Raw genomic sequence first — 21,876 nt, 5'->3', positions numbered from 1 at the left:
TGGTACATATACAATGGGACTTCAAAACGTCTGGAAAATAGAATGATAGAAAATACTGGGTTGTGGGGCCAGCAGATGGCATAATGGCTACATCGCTGGACTCCCACGTATCAACTGAGGTTCAAGTCCTGGACCCAGCAGCTTAAACTCCCGCTGGGCGTGTGTGTGTGTGCCCAAGATCCTGAAAGAATGGAGGAGAAAGGATTGTGGCATGGCCATCCCATCTGGAGGGGTGATTTCTGTTTCTGTCTGTCTTTGTCTTTCTTGTGAGCACACTCTCCCTATAGCAAAATTTTCTCTTCAAAAAAAAAAAAAGTGGGGGCGAGGGTGGCCAGCAGGTGACGTGGTGGTTAAGGGCACTGGATTCTCACATGGCTGATCACAGTTCGAGTCAGGGACTTGGTGGCTTGCTTTCTTGCTCTCTCTCTTACATGTGCTGTCCCTCTCTGGTCAAATTAAAATAAATAAATACATAAGTAAAGGGACCAGCAGTAGGTGTAATGGCTGTGTTGCTGGACTCCCAGGTAGTCAACCATAGTTCGAGTCCCAGACCCGGTGGCTTAAACTCAGGCTGAGTGTGTCTGCATGCATGCAAAGGATCCCGAAAGGAGAATGGAGAAGGGATTGTGGCATGGCCATCCCCCAGAGGGTGATTTCTCACTTTCTATCTCTCTGTCTCTCTTTGTCTTTTGACAAGTGCACACGCCCTATAGCAAAAACCTCAAAAAAAAAATACATAAGTAAAGTTAAATAAAAATAATTGTTAAAAAAATAAAATACTGGGTCATTGAAAGAGTCATGATACATTTTTGCATTTAAAAAACACAGAAAAATACGACATGACTTTTCTGATGAAAAACATCAGAATGCTATTTCTGAAAAATAGCATAAGTGTATGTTAGTGCAAGAAAAATTTGAAACCCATGCATAGATTTTCATAATATGCATATTCCATGAACTTTTAGAAGACCAAACATTTTTTTTTTTTGGGGGGGGGGGAGGTTTTGTTTTGTTTTGTTTTGTTTTGCTATAGGGTGTGTGTGCTTGCCAGAGAGAGAGAGAGAGAGATAGAGAGACAGAAAGCGAGAAATCACCCCCCAAGGGGGATGGCCATGCCGCAATCCCTTCTCCATTCTCCTTTCGGGATCTTGGGCACGCACACACATGCACCCGGTGTTAGTTTAAGCCACCGGGTATGGGCCTTGACATGGGAGTCCAGCAACATAGCCATTATGCCAACTGCTGGTCCCAGAAGATCCAACATTTTTATCAGTGCTAATAAGTTCATAGAATGTTTCCAGCAAGTAGAAATAATGTTTCTAAAAAACAAAGTACATTTTAGAAAATAATTAATTACCTCCATTTAGGTAATTTAATCTTTCCTCACAAAGAAAAATTTTTATATGTTTGTGCTTAAGTATGAATGCATATATTTAGGTAGCACTTTTTAAAACAATCAGTGTTTTGTAATAAGTATGTATTTCTTTTACAACTAGACATATTTTTATATAAAGTAATTTATTTCAAACATGAAATTACGAATGGCATCAAGCAAAATATACTGGATTATTACCTTTGTCTTTTCATATCTGGCTTCATTTGCTGTGAAAGCAGGTGGATGGGTTTAAGGACATCATTATGCTGAATACTTTGTCTGATGGTTTCTACTAAAGTGTTTGTTGCTTGTTGTCCCTCTGACAGAAGAGATGGTTTCTTTTCAGAATCTAATAAAGAAAATACGAAATAAGTCCCAATTATTATAGTTTTCATTCCAGAGTTGTGGCATTTTTTTTAGTTGTCTATTTAATATTACGTCCCTCATACTTGCAAGATTACATTGGCAATATGCCTGCTTAAAGTATCTTTTCTACTCCGTCTGCACAAGGAAGACTTGTCCCTCCACCCTTTATCCAAACATATGGCTCTTGTCTGAGGCTAAACTATGATAGTTTGTACTGCAGCAGCCATTCTGTGACCATGAAGCAATCTTTACAGAAGAGTAACTGATGACAGAGGAGTTTGCTACCAGTCTAGGCTAATTTATAATAACTTTTCTTTTTAAAAACATTCAATTGACAAATAATTACATATATTCATGGTATGCAACATGATGTAATTCATAACTTTATGTGAGACAATAATCTTGTTTAAGTCTGTTTATTTTCTATTAAATATAGCAGAGTGTAATTCTAATTAATACAAAGTTCATTCTAGAACTATTAAGATCAAACAGACCAGCTCAGGCAGCAGGAGGAGTGGTAGGGTTTACCCGCTCAACTCTGCAAAGGCTCTAGGTGCGCTTTGGCCTCATCAGGCACCCAGCACGCACCCTGTTCGCAGCCAAGATGCCCAAGAGGAAGGCCAGCTTAGTCAAGGAGGCAGCCAAGGAAGAGCCCAAGAGGAGATCAGTGAAGTTGTCGGCTAAACCTGCTCCTGCAAAAGTGGAGACGAAGCCAAAAAAGGCAGCAGGGAAGAATAAATCTTCAGACATAAGAGTGCAAACAATAGGGAAAAGGGGAGCAAAGGGGAAACAGGCTGAAGTGGCCAACCAGGACACTAAAGAAGATTTACCTGCAGAAAATGGAGGAACTAAAAATGAGGAACGTCCACCCTCTGATGAAGCAGGTGAGAAAGAAGTCAAGTCTGAGTAATGTCACATACCATGTCTTATCAATGGTCCCTTTCTCCCTTCCTATACAATCCAGAAGAATATTTATCAACTATTTTGTAAATGCTAGTTTTTTAGTAGCTCTAGAAACATTTTTAAGGAGAGAATCCCACTCATCCCATTTTTTAAGTGTAAATGCTTTTTTTAAGAGGTAAAATCATTTACTGGTCATTTATTTTTCAGTACAACCAGAAAATAGTGGGATATTGACTTATAGGAGGCTTTGACTCTCTAGGGTGTCAGCTTAACATTTCATAGGTGGGGGCAGGTGGATAGTTTTTATATCCTAAATATAAAGCATACTAAATGGCAGTTTGGAGTCACAGTCATACATTTAATGTGTCTTGAATATTTTAAATTACTTCTATTCTGTTTTTAGTAGTATTGTTTCCTAAAGAAAATCACTCTTTGATAGTTGCTCTCCCTGTCAGAATTGTGTGCACCCTGTAACATCTTTGGTTGTGGTAGTCCAGTTTTCCTAATAATTTTGTTAATGTGCTGTGAAAGATTGGAAATTTGAAGTATGTAGTGTGTATGATACTAAATTGTAATTTGGTGGGACTTATATAACAGCTTTCAACATTTGAAGACAGTGGTTCTTGTTATTTTCTTAAGGAAAATTTGTCTACAAGTTTGAAGCTGAAATGTCACTGGAATAACTTAAAAAGAATCACTATACTTGGCTTTTTAAAATTTTGGTACGTATGTTAAGAATTGAGTACAAATTGAAACATCTGTACTGATCCTTGACACAACCAATAAATCTCAATTACAAAAAAAAAAAAAAGATCAGCCATTATGGGCTGGCTCTATAGCCTAGTGGTTAAGGGAGTCAGATCTCACATGGCTGACTGTGGTTTGAAACCCAGCCCAGACGTTTGAAAAATATACTAGGCATGCATGCATGCGTGCCCCAAATCCTTTCAGGATGGAGAGATGGAGGAAAATGGATTATGCTGTGACCACGCCTATTTTAGTGGGCATTTTCTCCCTTTCCCTCTCTCTATCTCTGGCAAACATACATATCATATCCCCTGTCATTTCTTTTTTAAAGAATTATTTACTTTTGTTGTTGTTGTTGTTGTTGTTATTTTTTAATTTGACCAGAGAGAGAGAGAGAGAGAAAGGGAAAGGGAAGAAGCAAGGCTCTAGGTTGAGGAATCGAACCCGTCAGGAATTGAATCCAGTGCCCTTAACCACCATGCCACCTGCCGGCCCCCTCTGTCAATTAAAAAAAAAAAAAAACCAACAACAACAACACTATACATATTTGATAGATCATTAAAGCACTTTAGAATAAAACTTAATCAGGGACCAGAAGTTAGCGTAATGGCTATGTTGCTAAACTCCGTCGACTGCGGTTTGAGTCCTGAACCCAATGGCTTAAACTCACACTAGGCACATGTGTGTGCGTGCCCAAGATCCCAAGAGGAGAATGGAGAAGAAGGGATTGTGGCATGGCCACCCCTCCGGGGGGGGTGATTTCTCACTTTCTGTCTCTCTGTCTCTGTCTTTCCAGCGAGCACACACACCCTATAGCAAAAACCTCTACAAAAATAAATAAATAAAGCTGAATCATATTAATATTAAACATACCCAAATTCAGCAACATGTGCTTGGCCTAGAAGAAGGGAAACCTTTACTAATGTAGTTAGTCCCAGGAGCCAGTTTTATTTACACTTACATTAGCATGAGATGGAAATACACATCTTTCTTCCGGCCAAACACATAGTGAAGCCAAGAATCCATGTGCATCAGTGGGCCCAGCCCTGCCCCTTTAACTGAAAAGCCTCTGCCTGTCCCAAACCTCTCCTTCCAGCCCAACACCTAGTAAAGTCAAGGCAGTACAATGGAAATCATGGAAAGGAAATGTCAGATAAAGAACTTGGAATATTCATAGTGACAAAGCTAATAGAGATGCAAGAGAAGAGAGACAATGAACTCCAGAAGATGCAGGAGAAAAGAGACAAGTTCCAGGTGAGGAAGTGCCTGCAGGATCTGAAAGAGGAAATACACACCATAAAAAAGAATCAAATGGAACTGTTAGAGAGCAAGGCTGTAATACAGGAAATCAAAACCTCCCTTCAAAGTATTAAGAGCAGATTAGATCATGAAGAAGATCAAATCTTAGATGTGGAAGACAGAACCTCTGATCTAGAAAAATTCACCAAAAAGAATGAGAAAATAACCACAAACAATGAGAATAATGAAGAAACTAATATGGGCATCGATAATCTATTCCATGAAATCCTGGAAGAAAACTTTCCAAACCTAGAGGGGCATTCAAATATCCAGACCCACGAATTACAAAGGACCCCACATAGAGTCAACCCAAGAAGATCTTCTCCAAGGCATATCATAGCCAGATTGACCAAAACCACAGACAGAGAATTGGCAAGAGAGAAACGTCAAGTTACTTTCAAAGGATATTCCATCAGGCTAACGTAGGACCTCTCATCGGAAACGATGCAAGCAGGCAAAGAATAGGAAAATACATTCAAAGCGTTAAGTGAAAAATGATTTCAACCAAAAATGCTATACCCAGAAAGTTTATCCTTCATATGGGAAGAAAAGTTTGAAACATTCTCAGATAAACAAAACCTAAAAGATTTTGCCAACACCAGACCAGCTCTCCAAGAAGTGCTGAAGAGAGTGCTATAACAAGAAAACTAAAGACAGACAGAAATAAGATAACAAAAAATGACCAAGAAAAAGCCCAAATGAATGGTAGGGACAAGTTCAGAAATAATAATAATGTTGAATTTTAACTTCTAGGATTTAAACGAAAAGATCAGACCATAGTAACACTGCATATTCAACAAAAGAGAGATTACAGGAGACTAAACTGGTTAAACAGAATTCTATGACTTTTGTCTAAAACGTTACTGATTTTCTTCTATGCTTTGTCTTCTAGATCTAAGGACTTTGGTTTTCTTTTGAGTTGTTGATAGGTTTGGCATTTGTTTTTTAAAAAAAATTTTTAAGAGGGAACCAGCAGTTAGTGTAATGGCTGTCACTGGACTCCCATGTAGTCGACCGCGGTTCGCGTCCCGGACCCAGTGGCTTAAAACTCACGCTGGGCGCATGTGTGTGCGTGCCCAAGATCCCGAGAGGAGAATGGAGGAGAAGGGATTGCGGCGTGACCATCCCCCCTGGGGGGTGATTTCTCGCTTTCTGTCTCTATGTCTCTCTCTGTCTGGCAAGCGCACGTGCCCTATAGCAAAAAAATCTCTCCAAAAAAAAATTTTTTTAAGGATTATTTTATTTAACTTTATTTACCTATTTACTCATTTGTTTATTTCAATTTGACCAGAGAAGGACAGAGTGAGAGAGAGAGAAAGTTAGAAAGCAAGCCTCCATGTCTGGGACTCAAAATGTGGTCAGCTATGTGGGAATCCAGTGCCCCTAACTACCATGCCACCTGCTGGCCCCTCAAATTTTTTAAAAAATGGAAACAAACTTTTCTCCCTTCCTGACCCCTCTGCAATTGGAAAATACTTGTGAGCACTTATTTTGTGGCAGAATGGTTATTTGCATAAGTTCAATAATATAATAGTATCTGTTGCCTTGTATCAGAAATTGAATTCCGGGACCAGCAGTTAGCGTAATGGTTATGTTGCTGGACTCCCACGTAGTCGACTGTGGTTCAAGTCCTTGACCTGGCGGCTTAAACTCACTTCGGGCGCATGTGCATGCGTGCCCAAAATCCCAAGAGGAGAATGGAGGAGAAGGGATTGTGGCGTGGCCATCCCCCCTGGGGGGTGATTTCTCGCTTTCTATCTCTCTGTCTCTCATCTGGCGAGCGCACACACCCTCTAGCGAAAACCTCTCAAAAAAAAAAAAATTGAATTCTTATGGAGCTTTGTGCAAATAACAGATCAAATTGAGATTAATCTAATTTTTTTTTCAAATAAGTTAGTTTATACCTTTCTTTAGTAAAGGGGAATGTAGAGAGAAAAAAATGTTTCAGGAGAAAATGACAGTGCACTTGTCACTAGATTCAAGCTCTGTCCGTATTTTTAGTTTAAGCTCTTCTGTGAATCAATAAAATGCCAAAAAAAAAAAAAGTTTAGTATGGAAGGGAGCAAGAAGAAAGGGGAAGAAACAAAACAAAGAAGAAAAAGAGGAGGAATGGGAAAAAGGGAAAAGGAGGAGGAAGAGATGTTTTATTTATTAAGCTATTTATTTAAGTTGCCAGCGGGCACGTACTGGCTAGAGAGACAGAGAAAGCACTTCCCAATGAGGTCTGATCACACTGCAATCGCTTCTCCATTTCACCATCCTGTTGGAATTTGGGAAACATATGTACATGCATTCAGCATATTTCCCAACCCAACAGGGCCAGGACTGGAATCATAATTGACCTTATAGGATCTGGCTTCCCCTAACCATCACACCATGGCACTGGCCTGGAAGAGATTTTTAACAGGAGGAAAAAGATGAAGAGGAGGAGTAAAATGACAATGAAGACAACATATTTTTGACAGGGATTTCGATCCTCTGCTCCAGGCTCTCACTTAGGTAGGATTACAGCTGTGTGCTACGCCAGACCTGTTTTTAGGTTGGTACAGAAACTGAACCTGGGCCTTCCATGTGTCCCTAGCCTTGTACAATAGCACCCTACTATTTGCATCACAAAGTCTAGGCCAGCTACCTGGAATATTGATAAGGACTGAACTGAATCTGCAGATTAGTTTGGGACTACTGTCATCTTAATAATATTAACTCTTCCAATCCATGAATATGGATTTCTTTCCATTAATTTAAATATTAATTTATTTTAAATGTTATTTTTATTTATTTATTTATTTTTTATTTTAACTGGACCAGAGAGGGACAGAGTAGGGTGAGAAGGGGGAGTGAGAAAGCAAGCTGCCAGGTCTGGGACTTGAACCAAGCTCGGCCATGTGATAGTCTAGTGTCCCCAACCACCACCCACCTGCTGGCCCCAATATTTAATTTCTTTTGACAATGATTTTAGTCTTCACAGTTCAAGTTTTATACTTCTTTTTTTGAATAAATTCCTAAGTATTTTATTATTTTTAATATTATAAATTAAATTTATTCTTGTATTGTTCATTGAAAGTATAGAGAAATACAGTGGATTTCTATTTATCTTATATTGTACAATCTTGCTGAGCTTATCAGTTTCAACACAGGATGTCTATGTGTGTGTGTTCCATAGAATTTTCTATATGTAAATAAGGGGACCAGCAGATGGCATAGCAGTTATGTAGCTGGACTCATATAGAGTAGATCATAATTCGAGTCCCAGACCTAGTGGTTTGGAACTCATGCCAGGCACATATGTGTGGCATCCCCAAGATGCTGGGAGAAGAATAGAGAAGAGATTGTGTCATGGCCATCCCCACCACGGGGTGATTTCTCACTTTCCCTCTCATGGTCTCTGTCTCTCTCTTTCCCCAGGGAGCTCACATGCCTAAGGTAAAAACCTCTACCAAAAAAAAAAAGAGAATTTTCTCTATATAAAATCATTAAGATCTCTAAATAGAGTTTTACTTCTTCCTTTCCAAATTGGGTATCTTATTTTCTTGCCTAATTATTCTAGCTAAGAATGGTGAAAGCACACATCCTCACCCTATACCTGCACTTAGGGAGAAAACTTAAGCTAAGGAAGTTCCTTTCTACACCTAGCTTGCTAAATGTTTTAAACAAGGGGTGACAGATATTTGTAAAATGTTTAGCTGTGCCTATTGAGATAATGATGTGAAGTCTGTCACTTATCTACTGAATTGGTATATTACACCCATTGATTCTCAAATGTTAAACCAAATTTCAAAACTGCATGTGTGAGATATATCCCACTTCGTCATGATGTATAATCCATTATCTCTATCACTAGTTTCATTTGCTAGTTTTTCCAAGAATTTTTATGTCTATATTCCTAAGTGATACTGATGTTTAGTTTTTTTTTTAATGATACCTTTTTTAAACAAAAAAATCCTTATGGTAGTCTTTAAAAAATAAACTCTTCTTTCTCCAAAATAATCATAACTCACTTACAAAAATGGGCATACATCTTCAAAGCATTTTCCTTTAATGGGAAACTTAGCCTTACATGATCTAAACATTAAAAGGTTAAAAAAAAAAAATTTTAGGGGCCAGCAAGTGGTGTGGTAGTTGGGTTACTAGACTCCAACATGGCCAACCACGGTTCAAGTTCTGGACCTGATGGCTTGCTTTCTCACTTTCCCTCTCTCTTTGGTGAAATAAATAATAATAATATATTAATAAATAAATAATTCTTAAAGAAAAAGTTCTATTTTTGATGCCATTATAAAATAAAATAATCTGGGACCAGCAGTTAGCATAATGGCTATGCTGCTGAACTCCCATGTAGTCGATCACGGTTCAAGTCCCGGACCTGGTGGCTTAAACTCACGCAGGGCGTGTGTGCATGCATGCCCAAGATCCCGAGAGGAGAATGGAGGAGAAAGGATTGTGGCATGGCCATCCTCTCTGGGGGGTGATTTCTCGTCTATATAAAATCATTAAGATCTCTAAATAGATCTGTCTCTCTGGTGAGTGCATGAACCCTATAGCAAAAACCTCTCAAAAAAAAAAATAAAGATAAAATAATCTAGCATAAATTGAGAATATCCATTCATACTCCAGGTCTTTCTCCAGGGAGCAACCAGGATTGTTACATTATTTCCATTTAGCAAAGTCCAATATAATTTAGTAATCCTCCTTCTTTCTGCTGTGATTTCAAACTTAGTGACCTCTTCCAATACCATATTGACAACGTCATCATATCTTAAAAGTGTACCAACAAATTTCTTATCACTTTTCATCATAATGTGAATTCTTGATCCTATACATTTGTCCAGAAGCTCTAGGAGCAGCAGCTTGAAGGTTTAGTAGTCTATGTCTTTGGCTTTTGTTAACAGAGTAATTCTCACCAAAATCTCCAGAGTTTGTAAGTTTGTAAGAGTGCTCTCAGGCTTGAACTTCTCCACACTCCCTTTAAAACAGTCATTTTCTTTCTTTCCTTTTCTCTTCTCTTCTCTTTCTTCCTTCCTTCCTTCCTTCCTTCCTTCCTTCCTTGCTTTCTTCCTTTCTTTCTTTCTTCCCTTTCCTTCCTCTTCCTTCCCCTTCCTTCCCCTTCCTTCCCTCCCTCCCTCTCTCTCTCTCTTTCTTTCTTTCTTTCTTTGGAGAGGTTTTTGCTACAGGGTGCATGCACTCGCCAGAAAGACAGAGAGACAGAAAGCGAGAAATCACCCCCTGGGGGGATGGCCACACCTCAATCCCTTCTCCTCCATTCTCCTCTCGGGATCTTGGGCATGGACACACACGCTCCGGCTTGAGTATAAGCCACCGGGTCCGGGACTCGAACCACGGTCGACTACATGGGAGTTCAGTTACATAGCCACTACACTAACTGCTGGTCCCAAAACAGTCATTTTCTTTCAAGAAAGCTTCAGAATACTGTCTTGTTGTGGCCTGCCTCTTCTTGGACAAAATCTCTACGCTACTGTGCTGGAGCTAGAGCTGGAAACCGTGGTCGTTCTCTTGGGATGACACTCCTGCTTTATGAACAGGGTGCTGACTGAACACAACAGCCTCTGACCTTTACAGCTTGCCTATTCTGGCCTGAAACCTCTACCCTGTAGGTGAGAAGCAGGGAGAATAATTGGGGATCCAGTAGTCTTTGCCTGCTACAGCCAAGACAGAGCCTCTCTGACCAATGAATGGCAGCCAAGAATGGAGCTTCTGAGCCAAACACGCTTGAAATTCAGCCTCAGTAAGAACTGGAAGATGAGAAATGCTGGCAGGAGTGGACGGTGGTGCAGGAAAGTTCTGAGTGCGTGTCTAGAGACCTTCCCGAGTACAGACATGCATGTGCCCAGGATCTATGGGTGGCTGAGGCTGGAGGTCAACACCCTATTGCAGGTCTCTCTGCCTTCTCTCCTTTTCACTCTCACTGTAGATGAAATTAAATAAAACTTTAAAAACGAGAGAAAGAAATGCTGGCAGCCAGCCTTTATTAGAGAGGTACTCTAGTCCTTGACTGGATGCTGGTGTGAAGCAGCAAGTTAGCACTTAAATGCTACAGAAACTTGCTTTTTAAATGAGATTTCAATTTTTTTGAATAGATGTTTCTTCGCTGGCTCTCTTCACTTAGGATCATAATTTAGCAGTTACATGAAAATTCTTTCACCAGGAAGTAGGTCTGTGAAATTCCTCAGATTATCATGCCAGAAATAATCTCTCAGTTCTTATATGATTCTTAAAGTTATTTATAATGCCAATTCTTCATTTAAAGAAGCCAATCAAGGGGCCACCAGGTGGTCTGGCAGTTAAGGGCACTGGACTCCCACATGGCTTACCACAGTTTGAGGCCTAGACCTGGTGGCTTGCTTTCTCACTTTTTCTTTCTCACTATGTCCCTTCTGATCAAATTAAAATAAATAAACAAAGTTAAATAAAAAATAATCCTTAAAAAGGGGAGGGCGGCAGGTGACATGGTGGTTAAGGGCGCTAGACTCTCACATGGCCGGCCACAGTTTGAGTCCTGGATTTTGCTTTCTCACTTTCTCTTTCTCTCTCTCTCTGTCTCTCTGTCTCTCTCCCTCCCTCCCTCCCTCCCTCCTCCCCTCTCCTCCCTCCCTCCGTCTCTCTCTGGTTAAACTGAAATAAGTAAATAAAAAAAGAAAGAAAGTTAAATTTAAAAAAAGAAGTCAATCAAGTAAAGAAACAAGGATGTTCTTGAGAGCTCTAAATTTTATTCCCACCATGAATTATAGAATATTTTGAAATACTTGTTTATTAAAAAAAAAAAAACAAAGAAAAGAAATACTTGTTTTATTTTTATCTTTTAAATAGTTATTTATTTAATTTTATTTATTTGTTTATTTATTTTATTTTGATCAGAGAGAGACACGGGAGAGGGGAGTGAGAAAGCAAGCCACCAGGTCCAGTATTCGAACCGCAGTCAGGCATGTGGGAGTGTCCAGCGCCTTAACTATTACGCCACCTGCTGGTTCCCAATACTTGTTTATTTTAAAAAATACAAAGAAACATCTAAAGAAATGAAGCTCTAGACCAGCCACAGTGTGTAGAGGAAACCCAATGTACCAGAGTACTAACCACATGGGAAGGTCCCAGGTTTACATCCCAAGGTCTCCCTATACATGCTGATTGTGCACATGAGTACACATGCCAGTGATCCTGACTGCTGAGGCTAGGATAGGATCGCAATATGAAGACCTTATTGGGAAAGTGTGTGTGTGTTTGTCTATCTTTCACTCTTTTAAAAGAAAGAAGTAAAAATTTTAAAAACAAAATAGGGCCAGCCCCATGGCCTTGTGATTAAGGAAGCTAGATCCCACATGGTTGGCCATGGTTGAAGTCCCAGCCCTGGCAGCTTGGGGAATATACCAAGTATGGATGCATGTGTGTTCAGAGTCCCAACAGGAGAGCAAAATGGATGTGAAGGGATTGCAGCATGACCATGCCCTATTGGAGGATGCTTTCCTTCTTCTCTGTCTCTCTCACAAGCGCGCACATGCTCTGGCAATTTAAAAGAAAAGCAGTTCTATGAGAAAATATTTTTATTATTTAAGCCACCTATTCTGGTATTTTGTTATGGGAGCCCTAGCATATTAATAGAGTTTGTAAGCCACTTAATGTATCTTCTATGAACTACCTTTGCTCACTTAATCTATTGAGTGTTTTTATTTTCTCTCTTTCTTTTTAAAATTTACTTATTCTGGGACAGCAAGTGGCACAGTGGTTAAGGCGCTAGACTCCTACCTGGCCAAATGAGGTTTGAGTCCTGGACCTGGCAGCTTGATTTCTCACTTTCACTCTCTCTCTCTGTCTCTTTCTGGTAAGTGCACATGCCCCATAGTAATTAAAACATAATAACAACAATAAATAAAATTAAATAAATAAATTTTTTTTTAAGTTTACTTATTTCTTACAAAAGAAAACTAGAGACAGAAAGACCCATCACAGTTAGGGAGGTCTCCTGACATGAACTCGAAACCTTCCCATGTGGGCTAACCTCACAGAGCATCATGTTTTACCAGTGTGCCATTGTCTGGCCCCATGTTTGTGTTTTTCTTATTGACTCAAAAGATTTCTGAATATATGGATGGTAACTTTTAAACTCCTTACAAAAATATGTTCTTAATATAAAAGATGAAAAATGTAGCCGGAGATCCTGACAGGCCTGAGCTGTGCTAGCACCTTCCCCAGGAGACCGCTGCTGTCAGCTAGCTCCTGTTACCCAGTAACCAAGGCCGTGATCCAAAATGCGGACATGTGGGAAGAGGTGAAACAGGACTCACTCACACTCAGTGGAGTGTGCAACTCAGGCAACTCAGTCGTTGGAAAAATATAGAAAAGGACATTACAGCTCATATCAAGGAGGAGTTTGACAATAAATACAACCCCACATGGCACTGCATCATGGGGAAGAACTTCGGTAGTTACGTGACACATGAAACCAAACACTTCATCTACTTCTGCCTGGGCCAAGTAGACATTCTTTTGTTCCAATCTAGTTAAAAGCATGGACTGGTTAAAAGCCACACACCCAGTGATTCATTTAAAAACAAGGACTGCAGCCTAAATTTCAAATGACAGACTGAAATCTTCAGCTTTGCTAAGGGAAGACTTCAATCTTTGAAAATTTATTGTGTTTTGCACAGGGTACACTATGTACTAGTTTGTGGTTATAAAACAATTAGCAAAACGGGAAAAAAAAAAAGTAGCCAGAATCTTTGAGACTAATCAGCACCCATCCATTAGATTAAAATTAAAATTCTATACCAATACATCTAAATTACGCTTATTTTATACACAATCCACTCTCAAAATACCCAAACAACCTGATATTTGACAGAACAATCACAAAGAAATTACTTTTAAACTTATAAACAGGTTGGTACAACAGAAAATCAATTTGAATTGATTAAAACTTTTAAAATAAAGAAGCCTATTTTGTTTTTCTCATGTCTGTAATTCTATTCTTTTTTTTTTTCTTTTCATTTTTTCTCATGGTTCTTTAGTGCTGAATAGTACTCGACTGTACAGATGAATTATACTACAATTTGCTAATCCATTCACCTGTGTTTAAGGTGTTTAATTCAACTTTACTTACTAAAATTCCTCCATGAGACATATAGAGGTTCTCCTGGTTCTTGATGAAGGTTGATATTATCCCATAACAGCTGAATATACACAAGTTTGCTATCCTGGGACAGAGATGATAGAGGAAGCTAAAAGAGATAAATAGAAAGCATTAGCACTCCAAGCATTACAGTGGACTGAGAGGAACCAATGACTATATAAAACAGAAGGGTTCTTTCAAAATTCTGAACCTAAAATTTTAGGCAAAAATACTATTTTTTATTAATGTCTGATGATAAATGTCCTTGTCATCTTCAGAAGTATAGGTTTCTTAATCTGTCTTTCAAGGGTTAGAAGGACAACTTGGTAACTGGTATGAGGGCCAAATAAAAGATTAACTATTATTATAGTAAATTTCAAAGTAAGACAAAGTATAAGTTTCTACTGTCTTACCAGATTTTTTAACCTATTATTATTAAAAATAAAATAAGTGAATCAAACTTGAATTTACAATATTTTAAGAAAAGATTCTGTTGTGCCCAGGTATGTTTGGAGTGTGGGTCTTTGAATAGTCAATATTATAAGATAAAGGAAATCCAGCAACTCACTGTCTCCAATGAAATCAGAGTCCAGCACAAACAGAATAAGGACTTCAGACAGGCAAACTGGGATCCTGACTCTCCATCACTTACTGCATGTGACCTTATGGAAATTACATATCTTCTCTAACTTCTCAGTATACCACTTAAAACATAAGGATAATGTGAATCCTTTTAAATAAGATGGCTGTGAGAATTTCAGCTGGAAATAAGTCAGTTCAGAATAAAAGTAGTCTTATCTAGCCATATTTGCAGGCAGATAAAAGTATGACAATTTAAGCCAAAAACACTTATGTGGAAAAACTATGTACGATTCTAGAAAAGGCATATTCCCCTCTACTCATTTTTCTCCTACTGCTGGTCAGAATGTGGATGTGACAGCTTAGGAATAGAGCCAGCTAGCATGGAGCAGGAGAACTTGGAAATGGAGGTCATGCAAAGCTAAGAAAAGATCCAAACACGTGCCATCACCAGGTGGCCTATCTAAACTCTGAAGTAAGGAGAAATAAACTATGTCTCAGTAAGCTACCACTGTATACCACTGGTAAGCTGATGCTAAGCCTCATCCTAACCGATACCAATGCATAGGTATAGAAGTTGGTACCCTACCTGTACACCTTCGTTACAATGTTCAGATGTGAGGATAAGTCCTGGCAGGTTACTAGGAAGGTCCAAACGTCTGAAATACCAGACAAGGTTCCAGAAAATGATTGGATGTTGATTGATGAAAGAGGATGTATGAATCACCTGATCACCTTCATTTTCTAGCAAAGATTCAAGCTCTTTACGAAGTACTAGAGGACTCAGGTAGGGTACAGAAACAGGAGGAGGATTAGGCCTTTTTCCTAAAGGATCCTTGAAAAAAAAATACCAAAAGAAGTTGATTATTATCTGCATAAATCTCTATGGTAAAGAATACTTCTAAATGAGATTATATGTCTCTCTCTTTTTACAATGAATTATTTTTAGTTGTTATATGCAGGACAAACATTATAATGAATGAAAACTTACTTATTAATTTAGTAATTTTCCTATAGGGTGCAGGTGCTCACCAGAGAGACAGGGAAAAAAGAGAAAGCAAGAAAGCACCCTGTATGAGGGGTGGCCATGTCGCAATTTCTTCTCAATTTTCTTAAGAGTTTGGGCACTCACAGAATACACCTGGCATGTTTTTAAAGCCTGGGTCTGGGGATTGAACTGCATAGCTGGCCATATGGGATTCACCATGCCACCAGCTGGTCACTGGTACAAAAAAGGGGAAGATCCTTTAATTTTAAATACCCCTAAGTCATCATAAGAGAGAATCAGTAATTCCTACTTGAACAAATCCTTTAAGATAGTTTCTCTATTATATGTACAGAACAACGACCTAAATAAAAGATTATTTTTCTTTTCAACTTTTTAAAGAAACATTGGCATTTCAGATGTTTTATAATGCTGACACTAAAAATATGTGTGAAGTTTATTTCAAAACTAACATTCTTTAGAACTGCCATCTTCCAGTAATTAACTAAAATGATGAACACAAAGGGAAAGAGAGGCATCCGATACATGTTCTCTAGGCTTTTTAGAAAACATGGAGTGGTTTCTTTGGCAACATACATTTGAATATACAAGAAAGGTGATATTGTAGACATCAAGGGAATGGGTACTATTCAAAAAGGAATGCCCCTGGGGCTAGCAGGTGGTGTGGTGGTTAAAGGAGTTGGATTCTAACTACAGTTCGAGTCCCAGACCTGGCAGCTTACTCTCTCTCACTTTCTCTCCCTCTTTGCATCTTTCTTTCGTCAAAATAAAAAAGTAATAATGAATTAGTTGAATAAAATAATTCTTAAAAAAAAGAAAAGGAATATCCTACAAATGTTACCATGGCAAAACTGAAAGACTCTACAGTGTTACCCAGGATGCTGTTGGCATTTTTGTAAACAATAAGGGCAAGATTCTTGCCAGAGAATGAATGTGCATATTGAGAATATTAAACATTCTAAGAGCAGAGATAGTTTCCTAAAACATGTGAAGGAAAATGATCAGAAAAAGAAGGAAACCAAGGAGAAAGGTACCTGGGTTCAACTGAAGCACCAGCCTGCTCCACACAGAGCAGCACACCTTGTAAGAACCAATGAAAAGGAGCCTGAGCTTGTGGAACCTATTCCCTATGAATTCTTGACATGATGGGTGTTAAAAATAAACTAATCTGGGACCAGCAGTTAGCATAACGGCCATGTTGCTGGACTCCCATGTAGTTGACCATGGTTCATGTCCCAGACCTGGTGGCTTAAACTCACGCCGGGCACGTGTCGTGTGTGCCCAAGATCCCGAGAGGAGAATGGAGGAGAAAGGATTGCAGCATGGCCATCCCCCCTGGGGGGTGATTTCTCACTTTCTGTCTCTCTGTCTCTTCTGTCTGGTGAGCGCCCGCGCCCTATAGCAAAAACCTCTTCAAAAATAAATAAACAAACAAACAAACTAATCTATGGTCAATTAAAAAAAAATCTTGGGACCAGCAGTTAGTGTAATGGCTATGTCGCTGGACTCCCATGTAGTTGACCGCGGTTCGCGTCCCAGATCCGGTGGTTTAAACTCATGTCAGGCGTGTGTGTATGCATGGCTCAAGATCCTGAGAGGAGAATGAAGGAAAAGGGATTGCAGTGTGGCCATCCCCCCTGGGGGGTGATTTCTCACTTTCTGTCTCTCTGTCTCTGTCTTTCTGGTGAGCGCATGCACCCTATAGCAAAAACCTCTCCAAGAAAAAAAAAAAATCTTGAGACCAGCAATTGGCGTAATGGCTATGTTGTTGCTGGACTCCCGTAGTTGACTGTGGTTCAAGTCCTGGACCCGGTGGCTTAAACTCATGCCGGGTGCATGTGTGTGTGTGCCCAAGATCCCAAGAGAATGGAGGAGAAGGGACTGCAGTGTAGCCATAACCTAGGGGGGGTGATTTCTCACTTTCGGTTTCTCTGTGTCTTCCTGGCAAGTGCACGCGCCCTATAACAAAAACCTCTCAAAAAAAAAAAAAAAAATGTCGATTCTATTTAAAATTACATATAACTTGTTTTCATTTCATTCTAACGAAAACTCAAGTAAGTAAAGAAATACTAGTTTTATAATCCCAATCAAAAAAGAAATGGGAAAAAAAAGACCTTACCTAGACTTTGTAAGTTATACATATTATAATCATATACTATAATTATATATTATAAAACATCTATGATGGGGGCCAGTAGGTGGTTTGGTGGTTGAGGCACTGGATTTTCACATGGCTGAATGTGATTTGAGTCCTGGATCCAATGGCTTGAAAATCATGCTAGGTGAGTGTGAATGCTAACATCTCAGGAGAATGGAAGAGGAGGGAGTGCAGCATGGCTATCCTTTCAGGGGTGATTTCTCACTTTCCCTCTCTCTGTCTCTGACAAGTGCACATGCCCTATGGCAAAAACATGCTCAGATTATGGTATCCAAATGCCATTTCCATCTAAAAGGAATCAGAGTTTCTTGGAGAAATGGCTGATTTTAGATCTGAGGAAGGAAATAAACTACTAGAGTTGTGTCAGAAAGACAAATGAGTCAACTTTGTAGAGCCTTCAGGCTGACTAAAGATGGAATAAGAGAAATATCAGTAAGGATAAAAACATTTATATTTACATTATTCATAATGACACCTATGCCTTTAACTTAATCTCCTTGGAGACTGCTAGGGACCCAACATGTTATTTTGAAAACTGTATTTTTTTTTGGAAAAAAATCACATTTCCTACTTTTCAAATATAAATGGCATCTTTGAAAAACAAAACAGTGGGGCCGACAGGTTGCATGGTGGTAAAGGGCACTGGACTCCCACAAGGCCAACGGCAGTTTGAGTCCCCAACCTGGTGGCTTGCTTTCTCCTCTCTCTTGGTCTCACTCTCGCTCTGTCCCTTTTCTGGTCAAATTAAAATAAATAAATAAAGTCAAAATAAAATAATTAAAAAAAATAGATTGTGCAAAAGTTTCTCTTTATAGATGTATTCCATGTGATGCATAAAAATGACAGAATTTGAGTATCATCATTTTATAGCTTCTAATGAATTATCTGATCTACATACTAAGGCATTAATAGCTGCTAATATCATAAAGATAGTTCATGTTGGGACCAGCAGTTAGTGTAATGGCTATGTCGCTGGACTCCCATGTAATTGACTGTGGTTCGCGTCCTGGACCCAGTATCTTAAAACTCACGCCGCGCACATGTGCGTGCGTGCCCAAGATCCTAAGAGGAGAAGGGATTGCGGCGTGGCCATCTCCCCTGGGGGGTGATTTCTCGCTTTCTCTCTCTCTGTCTGGTGAGCGCACACGCCCTACGGCAAAAACCTCTCAAAAAAAAAAAAAAAAAAGATAGTTCATGTTTCTTACTGGGAGGAATATACTACCACTGATAAAGTGGTATTGCAAAAATAAACGAATGAACAATTAAACAAATCCCTGTGGCGTGGTGGTTAAGGCAGCTGGATACCACGTGGCCAACCAGGAGGTCCAATTCCTAGACCCAGTGGTTTGCAAAACATGCCAGGTGCATGTGCTTACATGCTCAAAATTCTGAAAAGGGATAGAAAAGGAGGTCAAGGGATTGAAGCACCATCACTCCCCTGTGGGAAGGAGTGAGGATGCCTTTTCACTTTGCCTTTCTTTCTCTGGCAAGCACATGCACCCTCTGGCAAAAAAACAAAAACCCTTAATCTGATTAAGCTTCTAGATCCAAATAGCAATGTACAGGGATGCAAACAGCAAAAATCTAAATTGTGGGAAACTCTAGTGTATAAAGGACAAAAAAAAATTGGGGCTGGCAGGAGGCATGGTGGTTAGGGGCGCTGGACTCCCACGTGGTCAGCTGCAGTTCGACTCCTGGACCTGGCGGCTTGCTTTCTCACTCTTCTCTCTCTCTCACACTCTGTCCCTCTCTGGCCAAATTAAAATAAATCAATAAATAAAGTTAAATAAGATAATTCTTTTAAAAAATTTTTTAAAAGGACAAAAATATCCAGTTTTATCAACAAACTGTAAGGGAATAAAAAGTCTACAAATTGAAAAAGACTAAAAATCATACCAACCAACTGCAATGCATGCAACAATTAATTTGATTCTGATGGCTCAAACTATCACACACACACACACGACATTTTAGAGACAAGTACAAAGAACACAGACTGAATAACCTAATTTTTTTATGATGTGATAATTGCACTGTGTTTATATATATTTTAAAAGTCCTAATTACTGGGAACCAGCAGTTAGCGTAATGGCTATGTCGCTGGACTCCCACGTAGTCAACCGCGGTTCGCATCCCGGACCCAGTGGCTTAAAACTCACGCCGGGCGCGTGTGCATGCGTGCCCAAGATCCCAAAAGGAGAATGGAGGAGAAGGGATTGCGGCGTGACCATCCCCCCAGGGGGTGATTTCTCGCTTTCTGTCTCTATGTCTCTCTCTGTCTGGCAAGCGCACGCACCCTATAGCAAAAAAAAAGCTCCAAAGAAAAAAAAAAGAAAGAAAGTAAAAGTCCTTATTACTTATAGATTTAAACTGTAATATGTATAAATATGTTTCAAATTTGCTTCAAAATATTCTAGGAAAGGAAAAGAAATGATGGTATACATATATGAAAAATAACCATAAACTTAAAATTACTGAAAGTAGATTATACTAGGTTGTGGAAAAGTCATGATGTATTTTTCTGTGTTTTTCTATGCACAAATGTGTCATGACTTTTCAGATGACCCAGTAGATAAAGAGACTTATAACAGGGGTCAGAAGATGGTGTCGCAGTTATGTCGCTGGACTCCACACGGCCAACTGCGGTCTGAGTTCCAGGTCCACTGGCTTGAAATTCATGCTGGGCGCATGTGCGTGCATGCCCAAGATCCCGGGAAGAAAATGGAGAAGAAGGGATTGTGGTGGCGATCCCCCTGGGAGTGATTTTTCACTTTCCCTCTCACCGTCTCTGTTCTTGTCTCTTTCTCTCTCCCTCTGGTGAGTGCACATGTCCTAAGTCAAAAACTCCTTTAAAAACAAAGGGGGGGGGGCCAGCCGATGGTGTAATGGTTACATCACTGGACTCCCACGTAGTCGACCATTTTTCAAGTCCCAAACCCAGCAGTTTAAACTCATGCCGGGTGTGTGTGCATGTGGCCCAAGATCCTGAGAGGAGAATAAAGAAGAAGGGACTGCGGCATGGCCAGCCCCCTGGAGGGTGATTTCTCACTTTCTGTCTCTGTCTGTCTCTCTAGTGAGTGCATGTGCCCTATAGCAAAACTCTTTAAAAGAAAAAAAAAAAAAAGGAAGGAAGAGACTCATTATATTTTTCTGCTTATTTTTGGACATTTTTGAAATCATAATAAAAAGTTTTATAAGTTCTTAGTTTATGGAAAAATTTTTATTTATCATTTTTTCATGTGATTAAAGTCTACATTAAAAGAATTATGTAACATTTTAATACTTACATGATCATATAGTATGATTATTATTTTACATACCACAACTTCCTGCAGACTGTTTGGAAGACTGACTGTTGAAATGCCATGAAATGGTCGCTGGGAAAAGTCAATATTTTGCAAAGGGCCTCCAACACTGTGACTTCGAGTCAAAGATACATTTCGCTTTGATAAACTATTAGGCACAGATGAAATTTTCATAGTTTGGATGTCTCCACTGATTTTCTTGATTTGGTCACTTGAAAAACATAAAAAGGAAATGTTGTGTTAGTACTGAAAAACAATCTAAGTCTGTAGAGTATTTTGTACAATGAATTTCGAGTCTATTAAATACATTTGAGCTGGCCAGCCTATGGCGAGGTCGTTGAAGTGGCTGTATCCCACTTCATGGCTGAATACATGGCTTGAGCCCTGACCCATGGCTTGAAAATCAGACCAAGTACATATGTGTGCATGCCCAAAATCCTGAAAGGAGAAATTTAAGAGGGTCTGTGGCATGACCATCCTCCAGAAGGTGCTTTCTTACCCTCCCCCATCTCTGGCAAGTGCATACGCCCTCTAGTAAATTAAAAACATAAAATACACATACACACACCCAAGAATAATCAGTACCACTGCCTAAGAATGAAATTTGTGGAGTCAGCAGATGGTGACATTATTACAACATTATTATAATAATGCCATAGCATGTGGCATTATTCAAACATTTCATTTTTATATTAAACACAATTACCCAGATGTACACTGCATGTAAGGACAGTAACTCATTGACAAGTATTTAATCTCTATCAGGCCATGATAGACTAAGGCTAGAACTCATTACTTTTTTTCAGTGCTTAGCATACAGCAGGCTCTCTCAATAAATGTCTGATTCAATTAGTACTTAAGAGTAATGTGGGGGCCAGCAGGTGGTGTAATGGTTACAGTGCTGGACTTCCACATGGCCAATTGCAGTTCGAGTTCTGGACCTGATGGCTAAAAATCACACCAAGCGCGCGCGTGTGTGTATGTGTATGTGTGTGTGTGTGTGTGTGTGTGTGTGTGTGT

The 21,876-nt window shown here is 39.4% G+C and overlaps 1 protein-coding gene across 2 annotated transcripts in view; it reads right to left on the bottom strand.

The window, feature by feature from the left end:
- DENND4C (DENN domain containing 4C) overlaps positions 1–21,876 on the bottom strand; it is a 110,765-nt gene that overhangs the window by 4,794 nt on the left and 84,095 nt on the right. For both annotated transcript variants that reach the window (XM_006140319.3, XM_006140320.3), the window contains 4 exons: positions 20,872–21,067; positions 14,977–15,222; positions 13,800–13,917; positions 1,574–1,724 (listed from right to left, as the gene is read on the bottom strand). In XM_006140319.3, coding sequence (XP_006140381.1) covers positions 1,574–1,724; positions 13,800–13,917; positions 14,977–15,222; positions 20,872–21,067 — 711 coding nt within the window. The remainder of the gene's footprint in view (positions 1–1,573; positions 1,725–13,799; positions 13,918–14,976; positions 15,223–20,871; positions 21,068–21,876) is intronic.

The sequence above is a fragment of the Tupaia chinensis genome, unplaced genomic scaffold (assembly GCF_000334495.1).
Source record: "Tupaia chinensis unplaced genomic scaffold, TupChi_1.0 Scaffold000029_1, whole genome shotgun sequence".
Lineage (NCBI taxonomy): Eukaryota > Metazoa > Chordata > Mammalia > Scandentia > Tupaiidae > Tupaia > Tupaia belangeri.
The sequence above is the reverse complement of the archived record's forward strand: the minus strand, read 5'-3'. Positions and strand labels throughout refer to the sequence as shown.